Source organism: Antechinus flavipes, chromosome 1, assembly GCF_016432865.1.
Source record: "Antechinus flavipes isolate AdamAnt ecotype Samford, QLD, Australia chromosome 1, AdamAnt_v2, whole genome shotgun sequence".
NCBI lineage: Eukaryota > Metazoa > Chordata > Mammalia > Dasyuromorphia > Dasyuridae > Antechinus > Antechinus flavipes.
Genome location: NC_067398.1, coordinates 662204341 through 662222252, shown reverse-complemented (window position 1 = coordinate 662222252; position 17912 = coordinate 662204341). Strand labels below are relative to the sequence as shown.

General features: G+C 39.2%; 1 protein-coding gene across 3 annotated transcripts in view; it reads left to right on the top strand.

The window, feature by feature from the left end:
- TJP3 (tight junction protein 3) overlaps positions 1 to 17912 on the top strand; it is a 60422-nt gene that overhangs the window by 15289 nt on the left and 27221 nt on the right. The window contains exon 1 of one of the 3 annotated variants that reach the window (XM_051971956.1): positions 4316 to 4517. The exons of 1 other annotated variant lie outside the window; for it this stretch is intronic. In XM_051971956.1, coding sequence (XP_051827916.1) covers positions 4497 to 4517 — 21 coding nt within the window. In that variant the 5' untranslated portion in view covers positions 4316 to 4496. Of the gene's footprint in view, positions 1 to 4315; positions 4518 to 17912 lie in introns of those variants that run through there. One more of the 3 variants, XM_051971957.1, reaches the window with a different exon arrangement.

The following is a 17912-nucleotide window of genomic DNA, read 5'->3' as shown; positions in this document are numbered from 1 at the left end:
TGAAAGTGCAGTTAGTGTCTTCTATCAGTCATTTTCCCTGGTGACATAGTGACTATCTATAACCATATCTGTCTGGAAAGTGTCTCTGTTCCCCTTCCATTGTGGCTCTAACTCTGAAGACAAAAAAATCCCCTCGGGCAAAAGTGTAGGAGTCCTCTTCCACGACTACCTTCAACATCGAAACTAACATTAAACTCTAACCTTCAACTACTCAATTGCCTTATGGGCCCAAAGGGTGTAATTTATTCTCTCCTGCCAATCTCAAGATATTTCCTATGTAAAGATGTCCAAAGGTCAAGGCCCTATAACTTCAGCTTCCATAATGAACTTATTCATACACTGTTGTAAGGAAAACTATATTATTTCCTTTATACTTTGCAAACAAACAAATAGCTTTTTCTAGGATTTTGGCTTTAAAAAGAGGGGGAGAGATGCAACTAGGTGGTGCAGTAGATAGAGCACTAGCCCTGAAATCAGAAGGACCTAAGTTCAAATATGGTCTCAGACACTTAACACTTCCTGGCTGTGTGACCCTGGCAAGTCACTTAACCCCAACTGCCTCAGCAAAAAAAAAAAAAAAAAAAAAAAAAAAAAAGAAGAAGAAGAAGAAGAAGAAGAAGAGGAGGAAGAGGAGGAGAAGGAAAGAAAGCACTTATTAAGTAAGCTCTGTGTGCCAAGCACTTCTATTAGCTGGGAGTGAGGGGTGAGGGGGGGAGGAGGGAGATTAGTGGAAGGTGATTACAAAATACAAGTAAGTTTACATTCTAATGGAGAGAAGACATATAAAGGGGAGCTTAAAAAAAAAGCAGGTACATGTGCCAGAACTTTTCTAGATGGAGCAAAAGTTTACCTATAATACCCTATGACAGAGTCCAGGGTTCCAATTGATAACTTGAGTGAATAGGGTGTTGTGAAGGTTTTTACTAATTGCTAAACCTTGGGTATATTTGAAGTCAGTAGGGATGGGACTCATAGATAAGGAGAAATTGAAGATTTGATATAAAGGGATGGTTAAGAGAACAATCTGCTAAAGAGAATGAGTATCTGGAAGGGTTGGGATTAGTTTCAACCATCTATCAGAATAAAGTAAAGAAGAAGAGAGCATCGATAATGTCCAAGGATTTTAAAGTGGGAAAAAAAAAAAAAAAAGGAAATTCAAAGGAGTTCAAAGACAATGGCCTTGAGTTTCTCAGTAAACAATGAGGTAGCAGAAAGGTGGTATCCTCCAACTTCATTCAGTAATCCAGGAATAGAAGCCTGAGAGTGAGGGGTGGAGAAATATTGAATTGGGTTTCTTGGTTATCCAATGATCTCCCACTAGTCAAATCTAATGGCCTTTTCTCAATCCTCTTTCTTCTTGACTTCCCTGCTGCCTTTGACACTGTTGAATCACTCTCTTCTCCTTGATACCCTCCTCGCTTTAGGTTTTCAGGGCATTATTCTTTCCTGGTTCGCTATCTTTCAGACCACTCTTTCTCATTCTCTTTTGCTGGATCCTCATCTAGCTCACACCCACTAATCCGAGGTAGTCCACTGAGCTCTATACACTCTATACTGGGCCTCTTCTTCCTTTCCACCACTTCACTTAGTGACTTCATCATTTCTCTGTCTCTGTCTCTCTCTTTTTGCCGGGACAATTGGGGTTAAGTGACTTGCCCAGGGTCACACAGCCAGGAAGTATTAAGTATCTGAGGTTAGATTTGAACTCAGGTCCTGATTTCAGGATTGGCGCTCTATTCACTGTGCCACCTAGCTGCTTCTATTATTTCTTTCTTTATGCCAATGATTCTCAAATCTCTACTCTCTACTGACCTCCAATCTCACAGCTCCAACAGTCTCTCAAACATATTGCATGTCCAGAAGACATCTTAAACTCAATATGTCCCAAACTAAACTCTTTCTTTCCCCTTTAATTCCTCCCCTCTCCAAACTTCTCTATTACTGTCAAAGGCACCACCATCCCCCCAGTCCCATGCTTATCTTGTTTGTGTTTCCTTAGATTTCTTCTCTCTCACCATTCATATTGGACCTGTTGCCAAGAAACAACCCTTTGCAATTTCACCTTTGCAATATCCCCTTCTCTCCTCTGATAAAGCACATCATGCTTGGACTCTTACAATGACATGCTGGTGGGTCTGTTTGCTACATGTCTCTCCTCACTCCAATCCATCCTGATTTTCCTAAAGAGGTCTAGCTATGTCACCCCCATACCGCAACAGCACCCCCACACACATACACTGAATGTGTGAACTTCTATGTCTCTCACCTTTGGGATCAAATACAAAAATTATCTGTTTTATGTGCAAAGCCCTTCACACACTAGCTCTTTTCTACCTTTCCAGGCTCTAGTGGCTTACTCTGCTACATGTTCTCTGCTGTTCCCGGGGAACAAGATACTCCGTCTCCAAATTCTACCTTTGCATGACTGTTGCCCATGCTTGGAATATTCTTATTATATTCACCCCCTGATTTCAAATCCCAACTTCTACAGGAAATTTTTCCTAACTCCTCTTAATTATAAGTAGTTTCTATTCATTTTTATTATATATATATCTGTCTTTTATATATGTATACATATACATACATATCTTGTTTGTACATATTTCTTCAATGTTTCCCCAACTAGATGGTGAGCTCCTTGAGGGCAGGGATTGTCTTTTGCCTGTTTTGTATCTCCAGAAATTAACACAGTGGCTGGCACATAGTAGGTGCTTAATAAATGTTTACTGATTTATAATCAAGGCATGGAGGAATCATAGGACAGGCAAGCAAGGGGTCTCCAAGACAACTATGGAGTTGTTAATTATGAAATCAAAAAGGGAAAGGAAAGAAAGTGAATTCAGAATTGAATATCAGCTCTAAAAAGTAGGAAGCATGTAGAAATAGGTCACAAAGTTAGGGTTCGAAGGAGTAAGACACAGAAGGTTAGAGTAATAACATTTTTATGTAGCATTTATGAATTTTGTAATTCATCAAGCATTTTGTAAATCTCTCATAACAAACCTGGGAGGTAAATATTATCTCATTTTATAGATGTGGAACTGAGGCAGAAGTTAATTGCACGTTATTACACAGGTAGAAAGTGTCTGAGACTGGATTTGAACTCTGGTTTTCCTGACTTCTGGTGCAGTCCTCAAAACCCCTACTTCGGCCACATTACCGTCTCTCCGAAACCCTACCTTAGTTCAAAGCTCTGCTCAAGTGCCACTTATTTCCAGATTTAACCAATCCACTCCTTGGTACTAGTGCCACACCCGCTTGTATAGCATTCGTGTTTACTTATCTTTGTGAGTTCTCTTCCTCTCCCCCTCTAAGAATGTAACTCCTTTAGGGCTGGGACTGTTACCTTTTTTACGCAGCATCAGGCTTGGAGGCAGGAAGATCTGAGTTCAAATGTGACATCAGACAGGTACTTGCTGTGTGACCCTAGCCAAGTCATGATGCCTGTTTGCTTCAGTTCCGTCTATAAAATAGTCCTCGTTGGACAAGGAAATGGCAATCCACCTTTGCCAAGAACATGGCAAATGTGATCACTGAGAATCGGACTTTACTAAACGAGAACAACCAAAAAAAAAATCCTTATTGATTGGACTAAGCCTCTAGTAGTCTGGGAAAATGCTCTTTCAGTTGAGTGATGTTAGAAAGCAGAAAGCAAGGGATTGAGTAATGAATGAAAGAGTGGGTGGAGATGAGGGCCAAGGGAAAGTGTTTTAAGGATGTTGGTGAGACTCACAGAAGATGGTGGTGGCTCTTGAACCTACTAGAGGAACAAGTCACTTCCCCTCTTAACCTCTGTTTCTCCGTTGGTAAGACGAAAGGGTTGAATTTAGATTGTTTCCTAGCCATTCAAGCCAAAGCAAAACTCTAGCTTGGTGACTGCCAGCCTCTAGTGACGGTCCGATTAGACTCTTCTGGAAAACCCTCAAAGACAAACCACCCTCTCTCCATTCTGGTCAAACATCAGCAAAGACCCAACCCCCCCAAGCTCCGATCTCACAGCGGGGCTAAGGTGAGCCGGGACCTGAAGAGTGGGAGACGGTGCCCAGAGGGGAGCGGGGCTGAATCTCAGGTGGGTCTAGCGGTTGGCTCGGCACTTACTCTTTCTTCTAGCTGGTCTACCCCACCCCCTCCCCTGGCCCTGGGCCAGTAGCTAAGAGAAAACCTGGCCTGGAATTTCCATCCACTCAGAGTACAGGTGCCAAAGTTAGGGCCGGCCCCGGGGCTGGGGAAGGGCTCTGGCCATCTTGAAGGCGTGTCTCTGGCTCCTACTGGAGGCGGGGCAAGGTATCCCGGCCAGGGGCGGAGGAGGAAGAGGAGCAGGTGTAGCTGAGACTGAGACGGACAGGGACTAGAATTTGGGTTCCCCGCGCCAAGTTTCCTTCCCTCAGTCCTCCCTCCCGTACAGCAGTGTTAACAGCTTCCTGGGGTCCCAAAGGAAACCCTCCAGTGTTTTTAGCCGCCCACCATGCTGGGAAGCTGAAGGACCTCCCCGGTGTATGATGGCGGTGAGATTTCAGGTGAGTGGCGGACCAGATAAGGGGAAGGAGAACCCCTAGGGCATTGCAGGGGGAGGAGGGGTGAATAATCTGACCTCTTTGTAGCTGTTTAGCCAGGATCTCTTGGAAAGGGCCACACACACTCACAAACACCCTCAGTAACTAGAATTGCGAACTATTAGGACAGAAAAAGACTAAAATCCTGTCGGTAATCCTGCCTCATTTTACAGCTAGAGAAACTGAGACCCTAAAGGAAAAAGGAAATAGCCCTAGGACACAATTATGGCTGAGCTGAAGACTGCACTACTGAGCTCTCAGCCTCTCCCTTCTTGGCTCTTTCCTCAAGCCAATTCCCTCCTTTTCAGTGTCCCCCCCACCAAAAAAAATTTTTTTAGGGTTAGTCACTTCCCAGAGCCTCAGTTTCCTCATTTGTAAAAACAGGTTGAGTTCTCCCAAATCTCTTTCTGTTCTAAATCCTAATTATCAATCCCTGATTTGGCTGAACGTGTACTAAAGAAAATCTCTAAACCTAGTTGTCCCGCCCCCTTGTGCCTTCAACCTTTTTTTCCTCTCCGGAGCAGTTGCTTTCTAATCCTGAATTTCAATAGCGACTGTGGGAGGGAAAGGGGAGAGGGTGGGGAAGAGAGAGCAGAAAAGGCTTTGGGGCTGAGGCCCCTGGGAAAAAATATTCTAGGTTTCCGGGAATACCCAAGTGCTAAGAGCCCTCATCCTGTGATTCAGGAGTCCTGAGGCCCAGGCTAAACTTCGAATTCGCTGTATGTTTTTGGACAAGTCACAGTCACTCTAAGACAATTACAGATTCAATAGGGCTTTTGCATTCCTAATCACATTACCCTTTTACTGGGTAGTTATAAATAAATCTCTATTGGAATGTGAGTAATTTTATTATCCCTGATTACAAGGAAATTCAAACTTAGAAGTGATTTTTTAAAAAAAATAGACTTTTAAAATCTTTATCCTTTGTTCTACTTCTATTGCCTGGGTATCCCTCCCTTTCCCAAAGAGGCACCCTTTTAATAAAAAGGAGGGGGGGGGGGACGGGAGAGGAAGAAGAGAAAAAGAGCAAAGCATTGAAAAATTCTGATATGCTGAGGTCCTCCCATGGACCCCTACCTCTGCAAAACTCTTCACACCTTTTTTTTTTTTTTTTTTAAGACTTCTTTTGGGGATAGTGGTTCCTTCCATTTATGTTGTTGTCTTCATTGTGTAAACTAGCTCATGTTTTCCTGATTCTGCTTATTTTACTTTGTATCAGTTCATATAAATCTTTTCATTGTTTCTCTTAAGTTGGTCGTTTTTTACAGTCTGATAATGTTCCATAACATGCTTGTACCGCAAATTTGTCTAGCCACTTCTGATCAATTTATTTTCAATTCTTTTTATTGCGAAAGGATAGAGCCTTTATTTTTTTCCCCTCCTTCCCTCCACCCTCTCCCCAGATGACAGGTAGTCTCATACATGTTAAATATGTTATAAAGTATATGTTTAATACTATATATATATATACATATTTATACAGTTATCTTGCTATACAAGAAAGGTCGGATTTAGAAAGAAGGTAAAAATAACCTGAGAAGAAAAAACAAAAATGCAAGCAAACTGACAGAAAGAGTAGAAATGCTATGTTGTGGTTTACTCTCATTTCCCAATGTTCTTTCTCTGGGTGTAGCTGGTTCTGTTCATTGTAGATCAATTGGAACTGATTTGGATTATCTCATTGTTAAAGAGAGCCATGTCCATCAGAATTGATCATCATGTAGTATTGTTGCTGAAGTGTATAATGATCTCCTGGTTCTGCTCATTTCACTTAGCATCAGTTCATGTAAGTCTTTCCAAGCCTCTCTGCATTCATCCTGCTGAACCTTTCTTTCTTTCTTTCTTTCTTTTTTTTTAAATAATACTTGAGGCACCAAGTTCCTAGAAGTAGAATCTCTTGGTCAAAGCACAGTTTAGACTATTCCGTTCTTTGCTTGTCTACATTGCTTTGCTGAATGGCAGCTAGCACCAATTCTTAACTCCACTAATAGCCTCTCCCACCTTGACTATTGCTGTTTTATGAGTCTGTGATTATATTTCTTTAGGGATCAGGGAGTGTGTAATCAGAACTCTAAAAATCCTACTACTTTCTATCTGAAAGTTACATGGAGGAAGAAACCAAAAAGAGAAACCCTTTTAAAAGCTTAAGTAGTATCTACTGACCCATGATCCTAAGAGGGGCCAACTGGTCACTTCCTAAATGGGATTTGGAGCTGAAGTTGAGGTTTTAAGTACCAAGCATTGGGGAGGGGGGGAGGGAGACAGGGGAGGAGATGTACAGCAAATTGTTCTTCCACTAAGCAGGAGGAGTTTTTCAAACCATTGTATTCAATGACCAGTTTTCCGTAAAGTCACTTCAGAAGTTCCACTCTCCTTGAAAACAAACATCAACAGAAACCTACCTAACACAAAGGTGATGTTATTGTTGTTTGTCCTTCATTCTTCAAGAGAACCATCAGGGAGGTGATGCCATGACATGCAAGTGGACTGGATTTAAGTGAAGAAGGACTGTGCAAGGTCATCTGCCTCACTTTATCCTCAGCCATCTGGGTCCAATGGCCAGATGTAAGTCTAGATGACTGGCGATGGCCCTGGATGCAGTGAGAGGCTTTGGTCTTTGTAAACTAAGTCTTTAATAGGTCTCAGTTTATCTGAGGCAATGCTCATTTTTACTGGGAAAAAAAAAGAGGTTGTGCATTTCCTTCTCTATATGTAGTGTCTCTTAGAGTTGAAAGCAATCTTGTCTGCCCAATCCCCTCATTTTACTGATGAGACAGAAAAAAAAAGACTGCCCAGTTAAGTAAGTACTTGAGGCAAGCTCTGAATCCAGCTCCATTTTATCACAGTTTAACTGTCTTTCTTTTTCTGTGTCTCTTAATTGTTCATTAAACATGATTTCTTTCCATTTTCTGTTTCACCTGTGTCTCCCTTTGTCTATTTTATTTTATTTAATAATAACTTTATATTGACAGAACCCATGCCAGGGTAATTTTTTATAGCATTATCCCTTACACTCACTTCTGTTCCGATTTTTCCCCTCCCTCCCTCCACCCCCTCCCCTAGATGGCAAGCAGTCCTATCTATGTTAGATATGTTGCAGTATATCCTAGCTACAATATGTGTGTGCAGAACCGAACAGTTCTCTTGTTGCACAGGGAGAATTGGATTCAGAAGGTAAAAATAACCCGGGAAGAAAAACAAAAATGCAAATAGTTCATATTCATTTCCCGGTGTTCTTTCTTTGGATGTAGCTGCTTCTGTCCATCATTTATCAATTGAAACTCAGGTCTCTTTGTCCCTTTGTCTATTTTAGATTTACTCTTTGTCTTTGCTTTCTTTTTTCCCTCCATGTGCAACTGTTATTGCTGTAATAATAGATGACCATTTCACACTTTTTTGCTTTCCATTATATCATCCCCCTTTCCTTCCCAGGAATTCTTAGGTCCAACCTTGATACCACTCCTATCCTTACTCTGGGCATAGCATGGGCACTGGTGCCCATTATTTGCCTGTTTCATTCCACAGACTACATTGGTTGTTCCTGAGATCTGTTTCTCACTACCATTCACAAGCCCCTTTCCCCATAACCTTATGGTCAGCTACCCCCAGCTGTTTGAACCCCCAGAGAGTTTGAACCTGCCAAGGAAACCGGGAAGGGGAGGTATGCCAAGCTAACACAAAAGGAGCACAAGCTGACATCCCCTGGGGGTGGGAAACAGGCCTGGGCAAGTCAACCCAGAGGGTGGCACACTGGGCTGGGGCCAGGAGTTCAGTGACTAGAGCATTAGGTAGGGGAATGGGGAGAGAACAAAGTGAAACACCTGGCACCTGCTTTCTCCAGGGCCCTCCTGTGGCTTTTTTTAAAAAATAAGGTCCCCCAAGGGAAATTTTGATGCTTATGAGAGATCCTTTTCCCTCTCCTACCTTCTATCTTCCTATGGAGCCTTCTCCCTGAGATTAGTTGTACCCTTGTTAAGTATCTACTATGTGACTTGTAGATAGACCCTTCCTTGAAGCTGGTGCTTACAAAGTTGACTGAATCAGCCTGTGTTCTTCAGGAACTTGCAGTTCAACTCAACCATTCAGTTCAAACATATTAAATGCTTGCTATGTGGTGAGACAAGTTAGAAAGTGCTAAGTACTCAGGTCAAGCTGAAGCTTAGATTAAGGAGGGAGGGATCATGGATAGGGCTGAGGAGTGTCAGGGAAGAAACCATGGTAAAAGAGGTATTTGAAGGATGTGAATATTCAGAAATGAAAGGAATCTATTCCAAGCACAAATCTGGAGAACCAAAGTCAAGAAATGGCAAGCCCAATTAGGCCGGAGAGTATACATTCTTTATGTTGATTGCAGAGGACCTTATGTAAGAGGCTAGGATACATGCAACTTAATTGCTAGGCAATGAGAAGCCCTTGAAAGTTTCTGAGTAGTTAACTGGCATCATAATAATACCTCAGATTTTAGAATGTAAGCTACTTGAGTGCAGAAATTGTTTCGTTTTTTGTTTTGTTTTTGCCTTTTTTTTTATTTTATTTTTTTTTTTTTGTTTTGTTTTTTTATCTGTTAAAATGCCTGGCATATAGTAGACTTAGACTGAGCTCGAGAGCAGGAAGCTATCTTTGTTTGTGTCTCTAGTGCTTTGCTAACTAGTAGGTATTTAATAAATGCCTATTGAGTGATGACATTGAAATTATTCACTGGGCTTGATGAGTATTTGGATGTCTGGGACTGAGGGAGAGGGAATAGTACAAGCACCTTGAGATTCCCAAAGGACTTTATATACATTATCTTCATTTAATCAACAAGCATTTATTAAGCACCTACTATGTGCCAAGAACTGAACTAATCACATGGATAAAAGTACAAAGAATGAAACAATCCCTACTAGCAGTGAGTTTACATTTCCAATGAAGAAAACAAGTACTGTCAGTTCTTGTATAATGAGACTTGCAGCCAGAAAAATCTAAATATGAACCAGAAAAATCATGAAATATAAACTAGAAGGTTTATTACTGGGCTTACAAGGAAATGGGGTGAGGAGCATAACATTCACAAATTTTGACAGTGATACATTTTTTCCAGTAATATTTTATTTTTCCAAATAAAAGTAAAGATAATTTTCAACATTCATTTTTGTAAAAACTTATGTGTTCCAAATTTTTCTCCCTCACTCCCCCCCCCCCCGAGATAGCAAGCATCTGATATACTTTAAATATGTGCACTTTTGAACATATTTCCATATTTGTCATGTTGTGCAAGAAAAAGCAGATCAATGAGGAGAAAAAAAAAACACAAAAAAGCAAACAACCAACAGCAACCAAAAAAAAGTGAAAATACTCTGCTTTGATCCACATTCAGTCTTCATAGTTCTCTTTCTATATGTAGATGGCATTTAACATCCCAAGTCAATTGGAATTACTTTGAACCACCACATTGCTGAAAAGAGCCAAGTCCATCACAGTTGATCAAGTGACACTTTTTTTTTTGAATCATAGGAACCCAATAAAAATGGTAGCCCAATTTTATACATATTAAATACTTAAGAAATATTAGATCTCGCAACGTCTAGACATGGTACTTTGAAAAAGACCTGAAGTTTGTGGAATTTGGTATTAGAAGGGGTTGGAGTTTGTGAGTCATTGTGAAGTAGAGAATAAAGATAATCTGAAATCAGGTGGAAAGTTACAACAGATGTAGATGCATGTAGCTTACTGCCCTCTTGTCGCATATATAACCAAACTCAGAATTCAAGTTATGCTCAAACTGTTGCCTAAGATGTCAATTACATTGGAATAAATTCACATTTTCAAAACAAGCATTATGGCAGAACTGACTAAACATAAAAAGGTATACAGCATATATAGAAAGTGGATAGCTATAAATTCATATACAGGTAATTTGGGAAGGAGATCACTGGCAGTTAAAGGGATGGGACAGCATTCATGCAGACAAAGGTGCCTGAGCTGCCTCTTAAGGAAGATAGGGGATTCTTTGAGGTAGCTCGAGGTGAGAGGGAATGAATGATAAGCATGGGGGTCAGACAGTACAAGGTTAAAGAGATGGGAAATGTAGTTTTATTAGTGAAAAACAGAAGGTCAGGTTGGTTACACTGAAGAGTGTGAGAGGGGCAGTAGTGTCCATTGAGATTAGAAAGGGTTGGGGTCTGGTGGTATAGAACTTTAAAAGCTTAATAGAGCCATTTAGATTTTATCCTAGGGGTGATAGGAAGCCATCAAACTTGCTTCAGTAAGGAAGTCACATGATCAGATCCAGGAATAAGGAAAATTATTTTGGCAGCAGTGTGTCTGAAGGAGTGAAAAGTTGGGGGGAATGAGTTAGAGAGACCAATTAGAGGCTGTTGTAATAATCTGAAAGAGAGGGGATAAGGTCCTGAACTAAGGTGGTTGCTGAGTGGAGAGAAGGAATCAAATTATGACTGTAGAAATATCAAGCCTTAGCAACTGATTGAATATATGGTTTAAATGAGAAGAAGAAGGATAATGCCATGATTATAAACCGAGGAGACCAGGAAGATGGTTTTGTTTTTGACAGAAATAGGGAAATTTGAAAGAGGAAAGAGTTTAGGGAAAAGATTATGAGTTCCATTTTAGAAAAGTTGAGTTTAAGATGTCTTTGGGACATCCAGTCTTGGTCTTCATAACAATCCAGTGAAGTAATTGATATTATCCCTATCGTACAAAAGGAAAAGGGGAGGTCAAGAGGGATTAAATAAATTGCTGGAATCATAAAACTAATAGTGTCAGAGGTAAAATTTAAAGCTTGCTCTGCCTGGGTCCAAGATCAACATGCCATACCCTACATCATTTAAGCATTAAGAATACAATTATCCAAAAAAAAGCAATTATCCTTTGTTAATTGGAATTCATGCGGGATGAACTGGAGGAGGGCCAAGCTCCTAAAATGATGAGGACCATGAATTAAGTAGGGTCATGACAATGAGTCTGAAGAGGAAAGATGGAAATTATTTATTGGGCTTGACAAGTGTTTGGCTGCCTGGGACTGAGGGAAAGGGAACAGTACAACAAAGTGATGCCATCTGCAAAAACAAAAACAAAAACAAAAACAAAATAGGGAGCTGGGAAGTATAAATGTGTTTAGTTTGAAATATGTTGGGTTTGAAATACTGGTAGCATTCTCTTCTGGGAGATGTCCAATGGGTCGTTGGAAATGCAAGATTGAAATTTAAAGAAAAGATCAGAATGAAAAATACTGGTGGTGTCATCTACATAGAGATAATTGCAACAAGGAACTAGATGAGCTACCCAAAGGAGAGAGTATAGCTAGAACAGAAAGTCAAAGGGAGCTTTGAGGAAATCCTATCCTTCCTCCTACAAATACACTTAGAGGCCAGGAGGAAGAGGAACTAAGGAAAGAATAGAAGGAAGAGAGAGTAAAGAGAACGGGGTCTCAAAAAGCAAAAAAATTTTGGAGGAAAAAAACTAGTCAGCCTTTTTTTTTTTTTTGTGGGGGGGAGGTTAATATTGCTGGTAAAGTAGGATTGAGCAACAATATTTGGGTCTGGCAATTAAGTATTGGTGATGGAAGATAAGTTTCACTAGTAGGAGCAGGAATGATTGAAGGATTTCCAGGAGCAAATTGATGAATGGAATAAGTTCCCAAAAGAGACTGAAGTGATGAAATTGGAGGTGGGAAGTGGGAATGAGGATGTTGGAGTCAGTAAGAGCCCATTGTTAAATCTTCAATGTGAGTATTTTATACCAGGGCTTCTGAAACTTTTTCTACTTCTACGGAATTTTTACACGATCTGATATATATGAGAGGTATACAAATCAAACATTTACCGATAATAAATCATAAGTTAGCAACCCCCACATTCAGTTATGAGACTCCTATGGGGTCTAGAATCACAGTTTAAGAAATTGAGATTTATACCACCAGAATTATAAAGCTTCTAAATCAGGACTTTATTGTTTGTCTAGACTTAAGAAAGTGATAGAAAAATGTTAATGGTGCAGAGTAAACTTAAAAAGTGAGTCCTGTGTACGTTAATTTTTTTTAAATCTGGTGAGCCATTTAAACATTTACCAGCATACCCTGGTGAGAGGGTAACCCATAACTTTTTGTCAAGAAGAGATCCACCTCTCCTTCTGAGATGGAGGGAAGAAAAAAATCTAATGAAGAAAGCAGAGAAAATACTAGATAGAGACGTAATGGATAGAGAACTGAAGGTCTAGGATCGAGGCCTATGTGATTCATGCATTGCTCTAATAGTCCTAACAACTGTCTTAGTTATACTGTATCCCAATCATCTCTCTAAGACTAAAGTGGCAAAAAGGGATGATCCAAACTGATGGTTAAGGTCTCTTATGGGGTGTTCCCTACAATTCCCTATAAAGAAATAGATCCAGTCCTAAAAAAGACTCAAAAAGGTTTTGAAGGGAAGAGAAGTGTTAAAGAAGGCGGGCTCCCAAGCATTACCTCTCAACCTGTACTATTGCCCCCAGCTACTTTTACTCTACATAGTTTTCAGTGATATTGCAAAAGCCCCCGTGTTACTTCTCAGCTCAACAAGACCCAAGATTTTGGATTATTATTATGCAATAGGATAAAACACAAACCCTTCTGTTTGGCATTTGAAGCAAAGCCTTACACAACCTACCTCCATCTAGCCTTATTATACATGGCTCTTCTTCATGCAAATAATCCACAAGTATTTATTAAGCTCAATTATGTGCCTGAGGCACTGGAGATAATAAACAAGATCAACACAATCTCTATTCTCTCCAAGTCTATGTTCTGTGGAGGAGAAAAATGTGTACTCTTTTAGATCCAAGGCAACTGAAGAAGCTTGAAGAAAGAAGCTGAGAAAGAAACACTAGGAGCTGGAAGAATCAGGAAAAACCTTCAGGAAAAGATGGGACTTGAGAAAAGACTTAAACACATCCTGTGACCCATTTGTTATTCCACAAATATGACTTTCTATCTTCCATCTCTGCTTTTGCACAGGTGATCACCCATGCCTAGAACATACTCTTCAACTCCACTGAGAATCCCCAACTTCCTTTAAGGCTCAGCTTACTTTCACCCATCCCCCAACTGCTGGCCTCTCCTTGTAATGTAATGTAATGTAATATAATATAAACTTGAGGACAAAAACTGTTTGATTTTTGTCTTTGTATTTCTGGTGCACAGTAGGTGTTTAATAAAAGTAGATGGAATGAATGATCAAGACTGCTCTGTAGGTTTCCTGGATATCTCTCAGTAAAGGAAATAGTATCAAAATAGGATTTTTCTCCCAAGACTTGTCCCATTTATTCTCCACTGTTTAGTTTTTTCCTCCATCAAAAAAACTTAAACCTTTTCCCCAAAGGAATTTAGACAAGGTGACCCCTAAGATTTCTGCCTAAGTTTTTTTTTTTTTCTATTATAGCTTTTTATTTACAAAACACATGCATGGGTAATTTTTCAATATTCATCCTTGCAAGACCTTCTGTTTCAATTTTCCCCCCTTTCCCCCTACCCCCTTCCCTTAGATATCAGGTAGTCATATTTATGCAGTTGCTTGCACAAGAAAAATCAGATCTAGAAAGAAAGGAAAAAACCTGAGAAGAAAAACAAAACTGCAAGCAAACAGTAACTGAAAGAGTGGAAATACTATGTTGTGATCCACATTCATTTCCCATAGTTCTCTCCCTGGGTGTAGCTGATTTTCTTCATTATTGAACAATTGGAACTGGTTTGAATCATCACAGTGTTGAAGAGAGCCACATCCATCAAAATTGATCATCATATAGTATTGTTGTTGAAGTGGATAATGATCTCCTAGCTATGCTCATTTCACTTAGCATCAGTTCATGAAAGTCTCTTCAGCCCTCTCTAAAATCATCCTGCTGGTCATTCCTTACAGAATAATAATATTCTATAACATTATAAACCACAATTTATTCAGTCATTCTCCAATTGATTCCACTCAGTTTCCAGTTTTTAGCCACTAGAAAGAGGGCTGCCACAAACATTTTTGCACATGTGGGTCCCTTTCCCTTCTTTAAGATATCTTTGGGATATAATCCCAGTAATAACACTGCTGGTTCAAAGAGTATGCATAGTTTGATAACTTTTTGAGCCTAGTTCCAAATTGCTCTCCAGAATGGTGGATTCATTCACAACTCCACCAACAATGTATCAGTGTCCCAGCCTTCCCACAATCCCTCCAACATTCCGCATTATCTTTCCTTGTCATTCTAGCCAATCTGACAGGTGTATAGTGGTTATCTCAGAGTTGTTTTAATTTTCATTTCTCTGATCAGTAATGATTTGGAGTACCTTTTCATATGACTAGAAATAGTTTCAATTTCTTTATCCAAAAACTGTCTGTTCATATCCTTTGACCATTTATCATTTGGAGAATGGCTTGATTTCTTATTAATTTGAGACAATTCTCTATATATTTATCAGAACTTTTGACTATAAAAATGTTTTCCCAGTTTATTGCTTTTCTTCTAATCTTGTCTGCATTAGTTTTATTTGTACAAAATCTTTTTAACTTAATAAAAATTTTCTATTTTGTGATCAATAATGATCTCTAGTTCTTCTTTGGTCACAAATTCCTTCTTTCTCCCCAGGTCTGAGAGGTAAACTATCCTATGTTCTTCTAATTTATTTATAATCTCATTCTTTATGTCTAGATCATAAACCCATTTTGACCTTATCTTGGTGTATGGTGTTGTGTTGGTCAGTGCCTAGTTTCTGCCATACTAATTTCCAATTTTCCCCGCAGTTTTTGTCAAATAATGAATTCTTATCCCAAAAGCTAAGTTATAGGTATTGACTATTTTGTCCTGTGAACCTAACCTATTCCACTGATCAATTAGTCTATTTCTTAGCCAGTACCAAATGGTTTTGATGACTACTACTTTATAATATAATTTTAGATCGGTACAGCTAGGCCACCTTCATTTGATTTTTTTTTTCATTAGTTCCTTTGAAATTCTTGACCTTTTGTTCTTCCATATGAATTTTGTTATTTTTTCTAGGTCACTGAAATAGTTTCTTGGAAGTTTGATTGGTAAATAAATTAGTTTAGGTAGTATTATCATCTTTATAATATTCACTCCCCCTATCCAAGAACACTTAATATTTTCCCAATTGTTTAGATCTGACTTTATTTTGGTGGAAAGCGTTTTGTAATTTTGCTCATATGGTTCCTGACTTTCCTTTGGCAAATAGTTTCCCAAATATTTTATACTATTGATAGTTATTTTAAATGGAATTTCTCTTTGGGTTTTGTTAGTGATGTATAAAAATGCTGATGATTTATGTGGATTTATTTTGTATCCTGCAACTTTGCTGAACTTGTGGATTATTTCTAATAGCTTTTTAGTAGATTCTCTGGGGTTCTCTAAGTATACCATCATATCGTTTGCAAAGTGGTAATTTGATTTTGTCATTACCTACTGTAATTCCTTTAATCTCATTTTCATCTCTTATTGCCAAAGCTAGCATTTCTAATACAATATTGAATAGTAATGGTGATAGTGTTCTGCCTAAGTTCTTTACAAGGGAATGGGACAACTTGGGCTTCTACTTCCAGTGTTGTCATGGTGTGACATGAGACACTTTTTCTCCTCTGGACTTTAGCTTCTTCCTCCATTGAATGAGGAGATTAGATTAAATTATCTGCAAGGTCCCTTCTAGCTCTAACATAATTTTGTGAATGAGGAAAATAGCAATTCTTTGAAAGGGATAAATGTAAAATATTGCACTTGGGTTGGAAAAAAATCCATTTTGAGTAAGTACAAGATGGATAATCATGTTGAAAAAAAGACTCGGGGGCTTTGGTGGATTGTGTTCTGTGAGTCAGGAATGCAATATGATGGCCCACAGAACCAGTACACTCTTTTTAGATGGGAAACCCATAGTTCAGAATGAGTCTTGTGACCATGAGTGAGATCCTGTATTTTATTTTGTTTTTTAGTAACCAGCTGCCCTTTCCTGACCAAGGTGAATTCTTTCACAAATGGGTTCTAATCACTTTCTTTATCAGCTGGGATTGGCTGCTCACCAGCTTTCCTCAGGTCTCACACTATTGGGTTCACTGCTCTTTTTGCCTCTTATCTGGTTAGAAGTAAGCTTTTTGATAGAGGCCGCCCCTGGGGTAAGGGAATAGGGATTCAGTTTTTTTCCAACTTCACAGCTCCTTACCTCTCCCTTCCCTGCCTTCCATTCCTTTCCCAGTTGTTGTAGAATTGTAGAAGGGACTACTTTGAGTCCCTGAATGAGAATCTCCAGAGTATTTCTGACAATTGATCATCTACCCTCTCATGGAACACCTCTAGGGAGGGAGAATACACTCTCCTCCAAGTTAGTGCATACCACTTTATGACAATTCTAGGGTTTAGAAAATTTTTTCTTGTATGGAGTTGAGATTTTTACCTTTACAGTTCTTTCCACTTGTTTCTAGCTGTGCCCTCTGGGGCCAAGTAAAACACAGCTCATCCATCCTACCACAGGACAACTATACAGTGATATAGATGCATATATACATACTTGTCTCTATAGTTAGGGCTTGGGTCTTGGTAAGGACTAAGTCTTCTAGTTTTTGGACAAGTATAGGAAAATAAATTGGTATTATTGAAAGAATAGATAACTAATGTGTGTATGTATGAATGAAACTTTTCTGTTAGTTATTAGCACCACACATCTTCATAGCTTTTCAATGTCTCTCACTTTCCTAGTCATTCTTCTAGACAAGAGTCCATTTTTTAGTCCTTCCTAAAGAGACAACCAAAACTGAAGCTATGGCAAGCCATTACTGCGGGACCATTATCTCTCTGATTCCGAATATTGTTTTCCTTCATGTAGCCTGAGATCATCATAAGTTTTTCTTTGGAAGTCAGTGGGTTGATCCCTATTGAATTTTGCAGTTTTTAATTTTTTAACCCAAGAGATTTGATCTGTTACATTTCATTAAACAGGTTCAACCCATCATTCTATTTAATTTTTTAGCAAATTGGATAAGATAGCATCTTTGCCTTTGGCCAAAATATTGATTAAAATGTTAAACAGCAGAAGGTCAAACACAAATCCATAGAGAACTCCACTATTGACTTTTCTTCCAAGAGGATCAATGAGTATGACTGTTCATTGTGTTTGGTCATTCATCCAATGTTATGAGCCAGAACGTGAAACAAGGTGTTAACTCACTGGAATTGATAGAAACAGTGTTTAAGTTTATACCTTTGAGAGTTCACAAATAGCTCACACATTGAGTTTACAAGTTTGAGAGATTCACAAATCAGAAGCCCACAATTCCACTCTCTCAGAGGAGGAGTCAACCTTTGGGTTCACATCTTTTAAGAGATCATATATAAGGAGCT